This window comes from Gymnoscopelus braueri, assembly GCF_963280865.1.
Source record: "Gymnoscopelus braueri genome assembly, chromosome: 1".
NCBI classification, from domain to species: Eukaryota; Metazoa; Chordata; class Actinopteri; order Myctophiformes; family Myctophidae; genus Gymnoscopelus; species Gymnoscopelus braueri.
In genome coordinates, this window is record NC_137603.1 from 61,011,968 (window position 1) to 61,031,526 (window position 19,559).

Below are 19,559 nucleotides of genomic sequence, written 5' to 3' on the forward strand. Positions count from 1 at the left end.
CCTTCCATGTTTCAACTCTGTACTGAAAATCCTGAAATCTTTGCACATCTCTCTGCTGATACACCAGATGTTGTTGTTGTCAATGAAGGCTCCAGATCAGTTTCCATTCTTGAAGTGGCCTGACTGCACCTTTGACTCTAGCTTAGAGGAAGCCTTTATGACCAAAGTCAGTAAATACCAGCCGCTCCTCCATACCATCACAGAGCTAGGCTATCAGTGCAATCTACTTGTGTTTATCTTTGGCAGCCTATGACATGTACATCGGTTGGTTGTAAGAGGCTTCCAACAACTTGAGATGCCAAAAAAAGCAGCTAAACGGCTTGCGTTTAGGTGTGCTGTGGAATCTCTTCTACTATCGGTAGCCGTCAAATATGGCAAAGACGCTGTTATTTGTACCCCTGAAGGGTGTGGGGGTATTTGTCCATGATTTGCTGGCTGTATATTTTTTACAGCACCGTGTAATATTTGTGTCCTTCCTTGTATTGTATCTCTTATGTGGACATAAATAAATGATGAAGTGTGTGTGTGTGTGTGTGTGTGTGTGTGTGTGTGTGTGTGTGTGTGTGTGTGTGTGAAAGAGAGGGAGTGTGCGAGAGAGAGAGGTGGGAGGAGGGGGAGTCAAGGAAAGCAGCCCACAGCTATCCCCATCCCAGCTATCAAACAGCATGTTCCAATACGATCAGGCCAAACCACCAGACGCCGAATAAATAAAGGCACATTCTTTACACATTCCCTCCCCCCCCCCCTCCCTCCCCCAACAACCAGCACCCGCTGCAACATATTCTCTGCCACAAGCAAAAGCCAGAGCCACAGGTACGGAGAAAGACTGCATCATGACACGTCGCTCCTCCACAGCCTCTGCAGTATCTAGCGCTAATAGAACAAAAATCGGGAGCCTCAAAATTTGCAAGACAACACTTTATACAATGTGACACAGAGAATCCGCAGAGGAGCGAGTGTGAGATATGTGAACACATTCTCGAAAACGTGGTGACACCAGGTTGTGAGGCTAGTACACGTGCTGACCACACACACAAACACACACACACACACACACACACACACACACACACACACAGAGAGTACAGTACAGTACTGTAACCCAGAACATGAACAGAGTCTCTCTGCTCCTTACTCTCCAACTCCAAAAACAATAACGACAAAATGCGCTAAGTTGTTCCAAGGTGCTTGTTGCCGCGTCATAAAAATCGATTTCAAGTCGACCGTTTCAGGCGCCGTTGGGAGGGAACTTTAGACATGTGACCTTTAGCTGGCGTACCTGTCCACCACCAAGATTGAAATACATCATCTCGTGTTCCTAGAATGAATGATATGAATCAGAATGAGGGTGGTGTGCGTCATATCAATTAAGACCACAAGACTGTGTGGTACTATTCCTAACGTTAATGGAAAAAAAAACGTTATGACAAGGTTAGGTTAATACTTTGTTCACACGCTTAAACCATTTCGAGTCGATCAGGGAGTCATTGGATGTACTGAGTTCCAGACTCTGCTAATTATGACAGCTCTTGCAGCTGCATTCAACTGGACTGCTAGAAGAACGCGGGGTGAAAACAGCAAAAAACAACACAAGAATCCCAACACAGCCAGAATAAAGAAGCAACAGGTGTTTCCATATCTGCAAAGGAACTGCCCAATATGTCTCATTCAATCCACAGAATGCACCATCATGGATCAGCCATCGCCCATGCATGCCTTTGAACCATTCAATTGTACGCAAGGTTAAAGAAGGCGTCAAAGCAGGCAAACCTTCCAGGAGAACTTGAAAGAAGACGGAAGCAAAGGGAACAGGCGTTGCCTCAAGCCTATTTTTTACTTGTGCTTGCTGAAAATAACGGATTTTCCTGAGAATTTTATTATAATTTTAAACCCTTCGACTATACATTGTATGGTGAGCAGGCGTCAATAACAGTAATGATGCATCGCTATTAGAAACGTCCTGTGCTGAGGTTACTCATTGGCAGACATACTGTAGTTTCAAAACAGTATAACATCAGAAATGTCCATTAACTTACTAACTTCAACAATTGCCCTTGTTTGAACTGAAAATGTTGAAAAGCATAAAAGCATATGCCTTTCACAAAAAAAGGAAAGATTGTTCACATTCATTCCAGTTCATGACAGACAGATACATAGGTGAAGGGACAAACAATGCTTTAACCCTTTCCCTGTTTTATCAAGACTTAAGTATGACAGAAAGCGTTTATTCAGTTGATGGCCACTTTCGACCTGGTGTCCCTATTTTGGGCAAGCCATTATAGCCAAACCTTTTTTTAATTTATTTTTTATATATAATAGCGAAAATAGTCGATCTACAAGCTCACAATGTGCTGCGATGCGACGCGTTGTGAACTTGTAAATCGGCTATTTTTGCTATTCCTCATACGGCAAAGCATAGGCCTAATAGGGCTTAAGTAGTTAAAATTATCAAACAGTTATACATGATGCGAGTCTTCGTCAGCACTGCTGTTGTTGTTCCAATAGATTAGGATTGACTTGAAAATAAACAGGGTAAGGGTTAAAATGGTGTGCTGCTGTGGTGGTGTTTTCACTGATGGATTTAATTCACATCTTCAGTAAAGATGGTCATACATACAGATGATATCATATATACACACATCTATCCACCCAAAAATACTCCATTATTGGGTGATGGAGACAAATTTATGCCAGTATGTTACACAGGGTTCCCACCCGTGGCCCAATAATACAATTCCATACTGATATACTTATCCCATCCATTATTTTAAAAGACCAAAATAGTTTTAGGGGAAATCTTTTTTTTTGCTTTTTCTAATCTATTTCTATTTCTTATTACAAGTCCAAAGTTGTATCCCAGCCAGGGATGACTCAGTTTACGCCAAAGCGAAAATGGTGCGATTTATTTCCCCCCACTTGATATAAAGTATATATAGAGATCATTCATAAGCAGTACTTCGAAAACAACAAAAAGAAAACATTTTCAGTTCAGAATTTTGATCTGACCCCAGTAAATCGCCCTGTTAAGTAGCCACTGTGCATTAAGAAAAGCTAATAAGTAATGTAATGTGTAAAAACAAAATGGACGAAAAAACATTCCTCATAAGCGAATCCTTTGTAAAAGTCCCTGTCTGGATGACGCGTCTCAAAATTCCATCATATTCCATGACCAGTGGGAACCCTGGTTACAAACAGAATGTGAGGTAGTGTTAGACGAGTGAAGGCTAATGTGTATTTCGTCACACACTTTCGATGAGCGTGGCTCGACAAAAATAATTTTCAACTGAAATGATTATTTTCCAGAGCAGACACCAAATGCCAACGACGACGTACACATCAGTTTAAAATATGCCATTTTTGTTGAGCGGCACAAAATGTCGTGCAATGAAATATGAATTAGCCTTAAGAGTCCAAGTTTATGGGGGAAAATAAAGACAAAAATAAAAAGACTGAAAACCAGGAATGCTTGAGGGGCCATGGTAGTAACCACGAGAAATAAAATACAAAGTGTTAAGACATGCAAGACAAAGGGAGGTGAAGAGGAGGAAATATACTTGAAAGAAGCAGACGTACCATTAGTCGGATGCTTTGCAAACGACACAGAAAATCGTTTTACTGCCGGCATAGACAACAACTCTGAGGAAATAAAAAAAGTTCACTCGTGTTACCATGTGTCACAGTGGCTGGTGGTAAAACTGTCTCTTCTGCCTGCTATTCCTGTCTTATGAAAAGCACAAAAGTGCTAAGATCAGAAAAGGTACATTCAAGGTGCTTCTAAACAAAGTGAGTCATATAAAGAGGAAGATGACCGTTGATATGTTGTGTTGTTTGCATGAAACTACTGGGGCTGGTTGGCTTGGAGGGCAGCAAGAGTTGCATAAAGCCAGAGTTATAGTTTAGTGGAGCGTGAGGAGTCGTGCACCGAAAATAGCCGATCTCTAAGTTCGCCATTGCGTCATGGCACACAACACATTGTGAGCTTGTAGATCTGCTATTTCTGGCGTGCGACACCGGCACGAAACTAAGCCGGGCTTTAGAGGAGAGAGGCTGACCGGCATTCTGGGGCCCTCCCAGATGAGATTAGATTAAATGTGACTCCTTGACAAAATGAGACGGAATGATAGAGGTTTTGGTGATGATTTTGATTTTGGAGATGAATACGAAATAGGTGAAGGTGAGAAAAAAATGGAAAAACAAGCGTGATTACCATGTCTGCTTCTGTTCCCCACATGGGTCTTAACCACTAACGAATTGCACAAAAGTACCATAGACTATTCAGTCACTAATTTCCACCAGTGGTCGAGACTGGTTTTAAACTGGAGCTGCCATCAAGCTAGAGCTTCTAGGCAGACAAACAAATGCCCAAACAATATACACTCACAGACCAGCTCGCATTCAAACACAAACGCCAAACATACCATCATACAAAATTCACTACAGGGACTATGGTACCAGAGGTACACATTTGAAATGATTCAATGGATTCTTAGATGGTACAGTAGGTGTTAAGAAGATGGATGATGACAACAACAACCAACGCAAAGACAACCAACAGGTGGCTCAAAATGTCTGCATGATACCACACTGACATCTAGTGGACAATATGACAACAGACAAAATGTTAAAACTCTGATGTTTCTGTTACATTTAATGCTGAATTGAATATTTCTGTGACGATTTATGAACGGTTTCTAAATGCAAAAAGGGCCAAATGTACAGACGCAATGTAAAAACAGTACTATGACTCCTATTGATGACTAGCAGTATTATTCTGGAGGCTAGCAAATGGTTATCCTGCTTAACCGATTAAAACCGGGTGTCATTTGCCGGGTGTCAATGCATTGGCTATTAAAAAATAGCAGATATACAAGCTCACAGCACGTCACTTCAGGCCACGCTGTGAGCTTGTACATCTGCTATTTCTTTTGAATTTTAAACATTTTTGAAAAATCTTGAAAGTGTGAGAACTACTGATATAGAAGGCATTTGTGGAATCGGCCTCAGGTTTCAATGGGTTTATAAAGACAGTAGATCGTAGTAGTGTAGTGTTCATTTAACTGTGGGTGGGAATAGCTAAGCTAGCCGCTGGAAAATAGTAATTTCCACATGATGGAATATTTATGAAGGTTGACACTTGACAGATACTATATCCCCAAAGCATTCATTTCTTAAAGAAAACTAAACAGAGCAAACCGAATTGACGTTTGTGGTAATTTGTGGTACAAAGATGCCTTGCTTTTCTTTGCAATGCATCTGCTTTTGTACCTGCCTTTTCTTCCCCCCAAAGCTTACGTAAGCTATGTATTCCCTTGCTTAGCTCATGCAAAGTATTGGGGATGTGTATGGGATAGTCTGATGGCGAACACATTCTTAACAGAAATTGGCACAACATTGGATGATGCAACAAACATGAAAACGTAACGATGGAGAAGATCAGGTATCAGGCAGCTAACAGAATAGTTTTTAACTGTGTCATATCAGAGCAGCAAAACCTTCTTGGTAGAAAACCTCAAGGCCCTTATTTATTACAGACTCAGTCTGGCCAATGATCTAACAATAATAATGAGCATATCAGATGCGATTGATGTGAATTCTTCCATGCTTAGCACGTGTCTACATATCATTTTAAATGCTAGAATATGGTACATGATTCTCTGATGTTAGAAGCAGTGATGACCATGCTTTGCTCTTGAGCACTGCAAGGTCAAGTCACCTTCATTCACATCTAAGAAAACAACTGTCGATATTATGTTTCATGAATTTTATGGATTTAAAATGAACGTTATGACATTAACAACAACAGTTGTTGTTATTGTTGTTGTTACGTTCATTTTAAATCCATAAAATTCATGAAACATAATATATCGACAATCATAGATATATATATATATACACACAAGCATCATTGACTCGGTTCCACAGATAAATATTGTGCAAATAGCTGATCTACAAATTCACAACGCCTCGCATTGCAAGGCGTTGTGAACATGTAGATCAGCTACTGTATTTTCAAAAATGTTGTACTGTAGTTTGTTGATTACTATTTCTTTTTTTTCTTTTCTTTTCTAAAAGTCCTATGATGCTTGTGTGTGTATGTATTTATATATATATGTATATACATATATGTACACACACACACACACACACACACACACACACACACACACACACACACACACACACACACACACACACACACACACACACACACACACACACACACACACACACACACACACACACACACAGTTGCTGTCGGTAGAAACCTTGTATCTCCATATTTCATATTTTTCGTAAATTGATGCCCATACAAGAGTGAAAATAGCCGATCTACAAGTTCACAACTGCGACACGTTGTGAGCTTCTGGATCTGCTATTGTTGAATCCTGAAAAGTAACAGTTTTGGACATACAAGGTTTCCACCCAACGGCAACGATACAATACTAGCATTCAGATTTTTTTTTTTATAAGTGGGAATAATTAAATATCTTCCAGCCCTGAACATTATCCTCTCTTCACTCCAATTTAGTCCTGTCAGACAGACAGTAGCACATGATCCTCTCAGGCACACAGGGATTAGCCAAAATGTCTGGAACATTTCAGTAGGCCTGTTGCAGCGAGCAATTGACATTACAAGAGAGAAATGGAGCATTCATTCAGCTGAAATGGTTTGCGACAACACATTATACTGGGATACACACATCTACCGACTGAAAAGCTAAGTGAAAAAGCCAAAATGATGGTCAAAGAAAAATACAAAAAGCTGCCAAAAATTAACACTTCTCTTAAGTGGGGTGGAGAGTAAATGCATTGTGTCTCTATGGGCTAAATGATGGCACAGGATTCTCAAAACAACATACCGTCTCTGTAGGACAGATTGCCGGAGGAGAATTTTTTGCGGTGTGTTCGTGCGTAGTCCTGCAGGTTGGGGGCGCTGGAGGACCCCCCGAGGACAGTGGTACTGAAGAGGCCGGCACACTGAGAGCCTGTGAGGGGGTGAGGGAAGGGTTAGTTAGTCCCTGCCACACAGCATGCAGTCATCCAAACAATGCTCTGGCAGTGTTGCCATGTCTGCTTATTATAAGCGACTTTGGGCTTCTTTTTCTGTTGAGTTGCTTGTAAATATTGGCAGTTGCGGGTTGTGTTTTTTTTGGGGCTTGTTTCTAAATTGTAGTTGTTTATTTGGGCTTGCTTCCATTTTTTTTTATTATTATTCAAACCAGTGGTTCTCAAATATCTTTATGTTATGGACCCCCAAATGTATGTGTGTATTTGTCCCTAACCGTCATCTGAAAATGTTTTGTGCCAGGGAGCCCCGTACCAGATTTGTGTTTCAAAACTCTTCCAATTTCCAAATTTTATTTCAAGATTCTTTGAAAATAGCAAATCTACAAGCTTTGTAAAGCTCATAACCCGCATGGGTTGTGAGCTTCTAGATCGGCTATTTTCAAATGGCCGATGTATACAGTATAGGTTTAAAGTGCTCGAGTGACCTAGTCGCTTCTTTTGGGCTTGTTTTCCTAGACCTGGTTGCTTATCTATCTCACAAAATCTGGCAACACTGTGTTCTGTCTCAGTTATACCCCGAGAGGGACAAGAGAGAGAGAAGGATTGCGGGCGCCCCCCAAGAAAGACCACGTGACCCATACCAATGTCACCCTCCATCTCAGGGCCACTTCTCTGAGAGGATGAACTCTGGGATTAAAAAGCCCACTTCTAAGTCAGCCTGAAAGGCTTATATGTTATATAATGGAAAGATAGATCAGAGCAGATCAGAAAGGTCCTGCTATGATTAGGTTTGGGTTGTATGGAATCAAAACGTTTTCACAACTTCCTTAGTATATGATGGTATTTGTGAAAAAAAACATGAAACAAGAAACAAGCTGACATTGAGCTGCTGGTGATCGAAGTCATTATAACACTTTCTAGTCTACAATGTTGTGTCTAATATGCACTTTGACACTTAAGCCTGAGTTATACTGTACTTCATTGTACGCCGGTGTCATGTGGCTAAATAGCAGCTATTTCCCACTAAATTAAGCATATAAGACTAAGTTAATTTTGAAAGTTTTTGCCTATAATGACATGACCAAAATAGGTCACACATGGGCTAGCATAATATAGGCTACTTTTGTTTTTATTGACCTACCAAAACTTTGTTTCCGCAAGGAGTATGCTGCTGCAGCCTATACTTCTTGTTGAGTTTAAATACTCATGGTAGGAAAATAGAGAGCGCACACTGGAATATAGTCTCTGTCGTAACAGTCTGAAACTGTTACTTTCCAGGATTCAAATTCAGAAATAGCAAAAGGAGCAGATCTAGCTACTTTTGATGCTTTTGTGTGACGCTGTAGTATGATCAAGTAGGGCATTCATTTACGAATAAACGCTTAAAAAAAAAGAAAATTATATGTAGATAGGAGGTTTCTGCCCGACACCGACAGCAACGATATGCTGTAAAGGTAATGGGTTTATTACCACCAAAAATGTCTGAGGAAGAGCCAACCAGCTCGAAACCTCACTTTTCTGGCGAAAATAAACCCATGACCGTTGGAACATATTCTATTTTTTTGTATTGTTTGTATTGTTTGGATTGTTTGGATTTCTTGTTCCTTTAAATGATTATGGCCCATAGAATAATGAATATATAGGAAATAAGCGCCCTTCCACAGATTCAGATTACCTTGCCGGTCATATAAGTAAGGACAGTGTCGGTCCAGGCCTCTTCGGTACCTCACAGATCAGAAACAGGCGCCACGAACTATGAGCTTTTGTATATCGGCTATTTTCAGTGCATGACACCATATGACGGAGCATAAATGAGGCGTAACACAGCCACTTATGAGCACAGTTGCTATGGTTGACAGCACAGACTAAACACAGATGACCTACCTAGACCACTCTGCTTCATCTCAGGGGACTGACGTGAGCAGGACGGGAAGAGACGGTAACTGGCCGACTTGGAGGACGCCGTCTCCGACAGGACCTGAGGCATTTATTTACACGTCACAAACGCACACGCGCACATACACACACACACACACGCACACGCACACGCAAGACAGAAAGAAGACTAATGCAAATACATTCAAACTAGGCACTGGGTTATGTTCATATCACAATATTTTTTACCAGATACCTCGATATCGGTGTTATTATGACAACAATATCAAATTCTGACGGTAATATACATTTTCTTATAAAAAAAAATTAAATGTTAAAAGAAATTGCAGATTTACAAGCTCACAAGGCTTCACATTTATTGTCAAAAATAGTAGAAAGAATAATAGAAAATATTGCCCAGCCCTTATTCAAACACAACCAACCTACAGACAGTGGGAAAAGGTTAATGTGGAGTGTCTGACATCATACATTGTCCCCACCACAGACTGTCAACCTTGAACCTTGAAATATGACCTTGGACAATATCAGAGGTCAAACCAGGGCATTGTGATCGCAACCACCTGTGTTTCCATCTCTGAACAAAATAAGTTGAATTTTTATCCCACGATTTTGTAACCCCTATTTTTTACACCCAGTGCCAATTGTCTATGTAATCCTGGGCACTACCTTCCCTCTGCCAACCTAGGGAGGCCAGGGCCGAGCTCATGCCTCCTTCAATGCATGAGAGCCAACTGACCTTCTAATCACCTGACAGGGGAGAGGTTCCCTGGTTGGACGTAGCGAGTGGAAGGAACACGTTATTCCAACCAGTTCCTTTCTCCTCCATCAGGCGCCCCGGCTGGCCAGGGGGAGGCAGTATAGTGACCAGGATTACTGCATGTTTTTGTGAGGGTACCTACCCTAGGAGACACGGGGAGAACATGCAAACTCCACACAGAAAGGCCCTTTCGCCACAGGACAGATGTTCATGAACATGTGTGGTCAGGAGGCTGCTCTGAAGAGATGAAACAGATCTCCTTAGATTTAAATCAAGTGACAGCACACTGTACCGTAAAATGACATCATAAAGTAACTATCATTCAAAAAGGCAGGGTTTCTGAATGATATAATTCATGTGAGAAGTTAGAGTGTGAATTATGGCGTACATTGCTTTCAACGGTGGTGTCATCTGGTCTTACCTCCATAGAACCGGTCTTGCGATTGCGAACCAGCGGGGACCGCCTCTGTATGCTGATTGGTTCGGAGAGCGGAACGGCCCTGTCTGTTTCGTCACACGATAGGTTCTCCAGGCTGCCGCGGTCAGTGCGCTTCTGCCCGTTCTAAAATTGACCCACGACAACAACAACAAACACAAAGTACAAGGCTATGGCAATAGCTGTTTATGGATGAACCATATGACGGCATAGATAGGTCATACACTTCTGTACTTCTGTGTACAGAGTACCAAGGTCCTGACGTCACTCCCTCTACCCCTGTAGACGTCACTCCCTCTACCCCTGTAGACGTCACTCCCACTACCCCTGTAGACGTCACTCCCTCTACCCCCTCGCGTAAGTATTTTCCCCATAGAAATTCCCCTTTGAGAAATCTTAGATCGCGTCATATAAGATTAAAAAATAAACAAATCATCCCGGCTTTGGATGAATTAGTACTTTTTCACCGCCAGTTGATGCTTCCTATCCATATGAGTAAAATCGGCTGGATGATTTGTTTATTTTTGGAACACTGCTCTTATATGACGTGATCTAAGATTTCTCTATGGGGAATTTCTATTAGGACAATAATCTGTGACCCACAGGGGGATAGTGCTCTCTAGCGGCAGTGATGTCAGACTTTGGTGCTCTATGCCCTCGACAACCTTGCTCCCCCCTTTTTTTCCCAAGACCCTATTTTCTCTTATTTGTTCTTTTGTCTTAATAAAGTGGTTTGTTTTGTTTTCTGTAAAGAAACTTTGAGTACCTAGAATAGAGCTATATAAATCTGATTCATTATTATGTCACAAACCACAATAGATGAAAATCTGGCGAAAATAGACAAACCTTTGCTGAAAATAGCTGAGCTTGTAGATTGGATATTTTCGCCAAAGACATTGGGTGTAGAGGGAGAAAAGGAGGGGACCAAGTATGTATAGACTCCTGGGAGACCACATTCAACAACGTTGTTAACAAATGTGTCAAAGAAGCCCCCCATGCATGCATGATTACTTCCTCACAGTGTGTACTAATGCAGTGGTTCTCAACCTTTTCAGGCCGTGACCCCCCAAAACAGTCATATTTGAACATGGGACCCCCAACCCTGACAAGCACTTGGAATTGTAGGAGTTGAGGCATTACATTTAGTTTGACTCGGTTCCACAGATAAATATTGTGCAAATAGCTGATCTCCAACACATCATGTGGGACCCCCGTGGGGGTCCAGGTTGAGAACTACTGTACTCATGAATGGAAAATGTATGAATGTATGTCTATGTGATTGTAAAGTGTTACCTCAGAAGAGGCAGGCCTGAATCCAAACCCAGTGGGTGCGTTGTCCTCGTCTTCCACACCTTTAACACCGGGGCTGAAGTGCAGCTCTACGTGGAAACGCTCCTCCGAGGACACTTCCTGAGGGGACAATGCAGGGCTGGGCAATTAACTGAACATATCGTTGCCGTCGGGCAGGAACCTCTTATCTCCATATTTTAACTTTTTGTGTTTTGTTTTCGTAAATTAATGCCCTACTTGATCATACTACAGCGTCAAACAAATGCATCAAAAGTAGCAGATCTGCAAGCTTGAAACCCGGCGTTTTGAGCTTGTAGATCTGCTACTTTTGCTATTTTTTAATTTGAATCGTGAAAAGTAACAGTTTTGGACATACTGTATGAGGTTTCCCCCCCGACAGATACGATATGTTTTTGTTTAAGTTTTATTTAAAAACAAAATCATATATATATATATCAATATCAATAATAGTTTGATTAACCACTACACATTGAACTATACTTTGTTGTACAATGGTGGAGTACAATAATAGTGAAAATAGCCGATCAGGCTCATGAGCTTGTAGATCGGCTATTTTCGCAGTTAAAACATTATAATCATTCATTCGTTGCAATCGGAGCTAAAGTTTTAAATAATTGTGATATTGATTTGAAGTCATATCGCCCAGCCCTCCTCAGAAAACACACACACACACGCACACAGTAACATCAAAGGTACAGATAAGGTAAGATCAGGCAAAAACAAGTACCTTGTTGTTGTCCTCATACAGCATGATTACTATTTGAGTCATGTAGTTGAGTTCGGACACAGCACTGAGGTAATCCATGGCTCGCTTCCACTGCTGGTCCTTCTCCTCCTGACACACACACACACACACACACACACACACACACACACACACACACACACACACACACACACACACACACACACACACACACACACACACACACACACACACACACACACACACACACACACACACACACACACACACACACACACACACACACACACACACACACACTTCAGCTTGGTGTACCTGGTGTGTGACAGACTCCAGGCACTCCAGACTCCAAGTGCCTTGTATAGAACAGTACTTTCTGTGCTTTTTTTTGGCAAACTGTTAACACAACGGGTGCCAGCGTTTTATTAAAACAGATTACTTTGAGTGCCAGAGATCTCACCGATCTCACACGCTGTGCTGTTTATAGCTGTGGACTCCACGGCGAGCACCCGCACGCAAACAATGGATGCGTGCACGACGATCGATGGTCCTGGCTAACGCCTGGAACAATAAGATCTCTCACGCGAGTCGCCATTACGGAGTAATCGCCCATCGAAAATGACTTGTTTTCCCCAATGTAAAAAGTTAAGGAGATACAGAGGTTTTCATCAAGGAGATAGAACGGGAGCGGACGGGGAGCCATGTTTTTTGGCACGGTGATCCATCTGTCCCTTCCTTCTCAGAGTCACCACGGGTGATTCCAGAGCTGCGCTAGCCCCACCCTTGTGGAAAAAAAAAGAAAAAAAAGACTGATAACACGGTTTTTACCATGTTACCTAAGCGCTACTCTCTGAAAACACGTTTTTTACCGTGTTTGGCACCCGATGTGTTAATAAAGTAATCAAACAATCAATCAAACACAAAAGGGAACGGTACTTTCTGTGACTAGCATTAAGACTGTGTGTGACTATTGTAAGATTCAATCTGTTGTCACCTGTGGTCTGTGCTGATGTCATAACTATGGGCTTACCTTGCAAACATTTTTCATGTTTTGCATCAGGCAGGAGGATTGTATACAGTGTATTATGTCTGTATACTTTTATATTTATTGACGGTCCCTCTTGTTCTGCAACCTCTTCACCAAAAATAGTCGATCTACAAGCTCACAGCGCGTCACAGACACGCTGACAGCTTGTAGATCTGCTATTTTCGGTTAATGTTCGCCCCCAGAATAGGGAAAAAAACGGGTCACAGACACGTTGTGAGCTTGTAGATCTGCTATTTTCGGCTAATGTTCGCTCCCGGAATAGGGATGCAAGGTTTCAAGTGGTTAATGTAAAAATAGAAAATAAAAAGTCCCTATCACGCAAAGATTTGGCAGCCCCCCTGTAGTATCTCTGAGGACCCCCGAGGGGTCCCGGACCCCCTGTTGAAGACCCCTGGTATAGGGTGTATACATCTGTATACTTTATCCATATTTGGATAAACTGCTGTGTCATCTCTGGCGCCTGAAAGGTATCTATCTATCTATCTATCTACAGTATCTATCTATCTATGCTGTGTGGGACTGTGTGGGGTGAGTCCTTACATCTAGCAGGCCCCCGTAGCGGAAGATGCTGAGTAGTGAGTGGACGTGGCTCTCGCTGGTGAAATAGAGGCGTGTCCTGACGTGGCGTCCTGGGGACATCACTCCACGAGAATAACTGACCACAGAGAAAAACAACACAAAAACATATCGTCATTGTTGGGCAGAAACCTCTTATCTCCATATTTTAACTTTGCGTGTTTTTTCGTAAATGAATACTACAGTGTCAAACGTTGCGAGGCCGTTTCAGACTGAAAATGACAGAAAAAAAGATGACAGAAAAAAACATGTTACCAGGACTTTAAACATGCTTCACAAAGCTCCCTAAGTTTCCCTATTTTGAATGGTGTCATACAGCAGAGTTTTAAAGTTATCATATAAAGTACAGAGAAATATAAAATTATTATTAATAATAATACTAATAATATTGACCGACGTGGGGGAAATCGCTGCCCACAGAGGGGTGCGGAGCAGTTAGGGAGGGGTTAGGTGTCTTGCTCAAGGACACTTCAAACCGGTCATATTAGACTCACAGAGGGTGCAGTTTGTTGACAGACTCATCCTCATGGGTCCTCTGGAGATCCAGTTGGATCTTCCTCACCAGCGGGAGGCAGTAGGCGTATGCTATGTCCAGCTTCTCCACTGTGTTAATGCCATATTCCTGGAAGAAATTAAAAAATGGTTGTGAGACACCATATATATGAACCACCATATATGAAAGACAGACAGATAAACAGACAGACAGAGGAGATAGAGATACAGAAGGATATATAGAGGGAGATACAGAGAGAGAGAGAGAGAGAGAGAAGAGATTTAGACATGGAGAGGGATACAAAGAGAGATGCATGGAATAAAGCAAAATAAAATCTCATGACTGAATATTTGAAGATGATGTTTAGGTATTATCATTCTAAACCTATGTTGCTGTTGTTCTACATACAGCCAACCGGCTGAGGCTTTAAAGGTATCATGACATTCATTTTCACTTTTTTTATTTTCAATGTTTTATTTGGGGTTTTATGACCTCAATTACACCCAAAAAACCTGAACTTAGAACATTCAGTGGATTTTCTGTGGTCTGGGGTTTTCTGAATAATTAGGCTGAAAAGTAATCTGAGCTTGGCCCTTCGACAGTGAGGTCACAGTCGATTAATCCCGCCCACTCTCCTCCTTGCCCCTCCCCTCCCCTATCCTTTCCTTTGGGGGGGGCGGAGCAGAGGCGATGATTGACAGGCAAAATCCCTCACCAGCGACACCCGCAGGCAAAGATTTCTTTTTTCATTGCAGTTGAAAAGGCTTTAGAAATGTGAGAGAAAAACACCTGCCATGGATCACTGGAATGGAATTTTCACTTAAAACTTTTTGTACACTTTTGAAGGACCATGACAAAGACTTTGAATGTGGTGTAAAAGTGAATGTCATTAAACCTTTAACCTTTTGCTTTTATGACATTTCTGAGACCATTCATGTTTCATGGAAGATGCTTCTGAACACGTATTCTATTGCTAGTTTGACCACTTCAAAAACACTTTCATCTTAAAATAACTATTAACCGAAAAAAGCCGATCTACAAGCTCACAACACCGCCACGTGTTGTGAGCTTGTAGATCATCTATTTTCGCTGCGCAACACACTTCCAAAGAAGACATGCTTCTATGGAATGCAAATCAAATGACTTCAATCAGTCGTGGCGAATGAGAACTTTAATCCATGGAGAAACAGAGAGAGAGAGAGAGAGAGAGAGAAGAGAGAGAGAGAGAAAGAACACCAGCCTTCATCTATACCTGTGGGATGACAATGTCAGCCAAAGCGTGGGACAGCCTGAACAGCTCCACCGTGTCCTCCAGTCCCAGGGTGGAGTTGTGGATGACGTCGTACTTCACACAGTCGTAGATGTCGGGGACCTTGCTGATGTCGTAGCGGCCGCTCTTCATGCGGAAGTCCCTCTCCAGCTTGGACCAGCGCTGCAGCATGAGCTCCAGGGTCTCGCTGTGGTACAGCTGGATGTCTGCACAGGAACAAAGTACACAACGGAGAATGTAAAGCAGTAGTTCTCAAACTTTTTCCAATGTCAAGGACCCCCAAAATGATATGTATTTGGCCGCGGACCTCATCTGAAAATATGTTGTGTCAGGGATCCCCAGAAGAGAAGATGGGTTAAACATTTTCAAAAGTTTTTTGAGATTTTTTAAAGAATTTCAAAAATAGCAGCTGTACAAGCTTGTACAGTTACCTACAAAGCCAAAGTGCAGTAACTACGTAAGAAAGATGAACTGATAAAAGGGTTTAAAAGTGTTTCAGTTGGTCAGCCAAATGGGTTATTGACATATACAGTAGGAGTAGGTGATACACTAATTGTCTGTTCTTGAGGTAATTGTTTATCCCCCAAAATCACGAAGGCTAATTTGACCTTTGGGAGACACAAATAAGTGTCCAAAATTGATTCCTCCCCACACACATTTGTGTGTTGTCACTGCTGTTTTATCCTACTGACTGACCCGCCAGAGAGGAGCCCCCACCGGGAGGACGTAGAGTCTCTGTCCTACTCCTCCCGCCCAACACTCCCTGCTGACAGGTGCATGCAGTGACAGAATATCAACCTCCCCACCCGGCTTCCCTCCCCAAGAACACGGGCAAATTTTATTTCTACGGCATGGCTCAGTTAGCTGTATATGAACGTCAATGTGTGTGTGTGTGTGTGTGTGTGTGTGTGTGTGTGTGTGTGTGTGTGTGTGTGTGTGTGTGTGTGTGTGTGTGTGTGTGTGTGTGTGTGTGTGTGTGTGTGTGTGTGTGTGTGTGTGTGTGCAGAGCTAATCTTGGAAACCCCTGGACTGATCAGCTGCACATTGATGGGGGGAACTGCCAGTAGGCTAACTTAGAACTTGGACACATTTTGTTTTCACATACTGTATGTTCTATATTGTTTTGAAATATTTACCATTAATTTTATAATGGAAGTCAATGGGGCTCTCTGATCGGTCTGAAACCTTGCCAAAATGTGGAGTAATTGATCTGTCATGGATGACTGACATCACAGGCATGCAGTCTGAGATCCACACAGGAGACATGTCATTCCCAATCCTGAGATCCACATGATTTGAAGTTTCATATTTTACACCCAGACGATCATTATCATTTTGTTGTTGCTTTAGCCTCAAGATTATTGTTGAAAATGAATATCACACATGATGGATGGGTGAAAACAAATATGAAAAATGTGTCATCCAAGCATAATTTGGTCTGAACAATGTTTTTTTTTTTTCCGTACTTTTGTAAAGTCTATAAAACACTTTCTAGACCTAGGAATGAGTCCGCCCCCATGTTTCACACACTGTCAACTCAAGCAGGAAGCAGATCAGTGGCACTACTGGAGGCAACAGTAACAGTTTTTTCCACTGGCATATTAATGATACAATCCTATGTGTCACTGTTACATGTAGGCTATCACAGTATTTCTCAGCATTTGAACTGATAGGCCTTGCCTATCAGTTCGGGGCTTATGGTAAAGGGTTCATGTGGTTAACATGACATTATTAATCCCGTCTTAACCCATTAAGACCTGATGTTTTCTAAACCTAACAGGTTTCTGAAAAACTTATGTTGCTACTGTATATCAGTGGTGCTCAAACTTTTTCATGTCAATTGACCCTTAAATTTATATGTATTTGGCCGCGGGCGCGGACCCCATCTCAAAATATTTTGTTCCAGGGACCCCCAGAAGCAAATATTGGAGTTTAAAATGTTCACTTTAAAAAATATATATATTATATGATTTGCAAACATTTTCAAGATTTTTCAAAAGATCTACAAGCTCATAGCACAGCACCAAGTGACGCACTATGAGCTTATAGATCTGCTATTTTTGAATAGCCAAGTATAAAATAATGGTTAAAGTGGTTACACAGATGCTTTCCCGGTTTTAATGGGTTATGCGAGAGAGGAATTTCCCCCACCAGCAGATTTAGGGTCCTCCATTCTTTTGCGGATCTGGGACGTGAGACTCTGAATGAGGGTGTAGACCTGGTCACACGTGGCCACTGGGTTCTGGACTATCTTCATGGAGTTCACCAGAGACGCACAACAGGTCGGCGCCAGCTGGAGGGAAAAAAGAAAAGAAAAGAAAACAAGACAACTCATCATAATGAACTGAACATTACAAAGGACACATTTTACAGAAATGCACAATGAAAGAAACCTGAATATTTTTGTACATGACACAGGAAGGATCAAAAGCTCTGGGGGGTCACTAATCCAGAGATCTCACTGGCTGCTAACAAATAAGCTGCTTTTCCATTTGAATTGCTTTTAAAAGAACAGAGGTGATTATACCCCTGTGAACAATTAGCCTCAGCGCTTAAGCACTGTTTTATACTTCGTCGTACAAAAATCGTTGCAGCGTTGCATCGTGAAGACGCAATGCCTTGTGAGCTTGCAGATTTGCTTATAATGACATACCCAATTACCCAGTGATTTCTTGGAGACCTTAAGTTAATACTAACCCTCTGCATGATCAAAGGGCATATTGTTATAGAGCATAATATTATTACCCAGACGTGTCCTCAATCAACCTGTCACTCTCTGGACAACATTCAATCTCATGTTGACTGAGGACACATTCTTATTTACACCAACAACCTGACAGAGCCTTCTGCACAAACACCAGCACTCGTGCGCGCACGCGCACACGCACACGCACACACACACACACACACACACACACTCTAAAGGTAATGTACTGTAAGTGATATGTTTTAGTAAAACAAAAAGAAGTTCAAGCTATTCCAAAAATCCAATAGTAATCATTGCTATAGAGTGTTTGTTCATTAATATGGTATCCCCGTCTCTCCAGCTCTTTAGTAAACAGAAAATACAATTTCAGGTCCGGAAATCTATTTGTTTTCAAATCAGGAGAGAGAACTCTTAAGGTCCTTACACACCGGGGCGAATTCTTCATGCGAATAAATACGTTTTTTAAAAACCTTATAAAGTCAATGCAAGCGTCCACATCAGTTTCGCGAAGCGAAAAAGCGTCTTTTAATTATTCGGAACGACTCCGAATTTTGCGTATATTCGCATATTCGCCGGTGTGTAAGGACCTTTACAGTTACAGAGATATAGAGCTATTTAACACTTATTTTAACCAAAACATATCACTTACACCCACTAATTGCTTCTGAACGAGTCATTCATTTCTCTGACGTACATTCTCTCTGCTGTTCTGCAGATTTAAACAGCAGATTCTGAAAAGTGTTTGTATTTTTCAGAAATACCCTCTACTGTCTTGGCTGTGTTACTGTATGAATTCAAAGTGATGTAACAACATTATGTATATGCATGGCTGGCTATGTAAAAAAAAAAAAAAGCTCTGAGATGCATATGTTGGCCTATTCAAGCAGTAATTTTACCTTAATAATTATGGATAAAGAGAAATGTTAGTTGGTAAATGCACAAGCCAGCTTAATTTCTAATGTGTACAGGTCAGCTAGTAACCCTGAAGTGAAACTGATATTGATTTGTAGGTTTCAAAAAGAATGATACATTATTACATAATCATTACATAACTACCACTTTAAGCTAATCTAAATGACCAGGGAATGTGAGCACAGTGGTATACTTTCCATTAGCTATATACATTAGACAGTATATAGCTTGAGGAACCGTTCAATGGAGTTCAATGGACAAGTGGCACCATCTTGAGAGGTTTTCGCTATTACTTTCAATGGGGTGACGTCACGTTCTCTTTCTAGATAGTCTGACTTAATCACATGAACCCTAGCATCCCATTGAAACAAGGCAAAACAATCTCTGAAAATAGCTTGTAGATGGGCTATTTTTGGTGAAGAGATTTGGTGCAGAGAGA

General features: G+C 41.5%; 1 protein-coding gene across 4 annotated transcripts in view; it reads right to left on the reverse strand.

The window, feature by feature from the left end:
- The window catches only part of LOC308087257 (inositol hexakisphosphate and diphosphoinositol-pentakisphosphate kinase 2-like), a 59,750-nt gene that overhangs the window by 8,675 nt on the left and 31,516 nt on the right, over positions 1-19,559 (reverse strand). For 2 of the 4 annotated variants that reach the window (XM_080431016.1, XM_080431014.1), the window contains exons 18-27: positions 17,653-17,794; positions 15,484-15,707; positions 14,233-14,360; positions 13,703-13,817; positions 12,136-12,243; positions 11,391-11,507; positions 10,083-10,223; positions 8,893-8,986; positions 6,861-6,986; positions 3,574-3,636 (exon numbers count right to left, since the gene is read on the reverse strand). In XM_080431016.1, the coding sequence (XP_080287142.1) occupies positions 3,574-3,636; positions 6,861-6,986; positions 8,893-8,986; positions 10,083-10,223; positions 11,391-11,507; positions 12,136-12,243; positions 13,703-13,817; positions 14,233-14,360; positions 15,484-15,707; positions 17,653-17,794 (1,258 nt within the window). The remainder of the gene's footprint in view (positions 1-3,573; positions 3,637-6,860; positions 6,987-8,892; positions 8,987-10,082; positions 10,224-11,390; positions 11,508-12,135; positions 12,244-13,702; positions 13,818-14,232; positions 14,361-15,483; positions 15,708-17,652; positions 17,795-19,559) is intronic. The other 2 variants (XM_080431017.1, XM_080431015.1) reach the window with 1 other exon arrangement.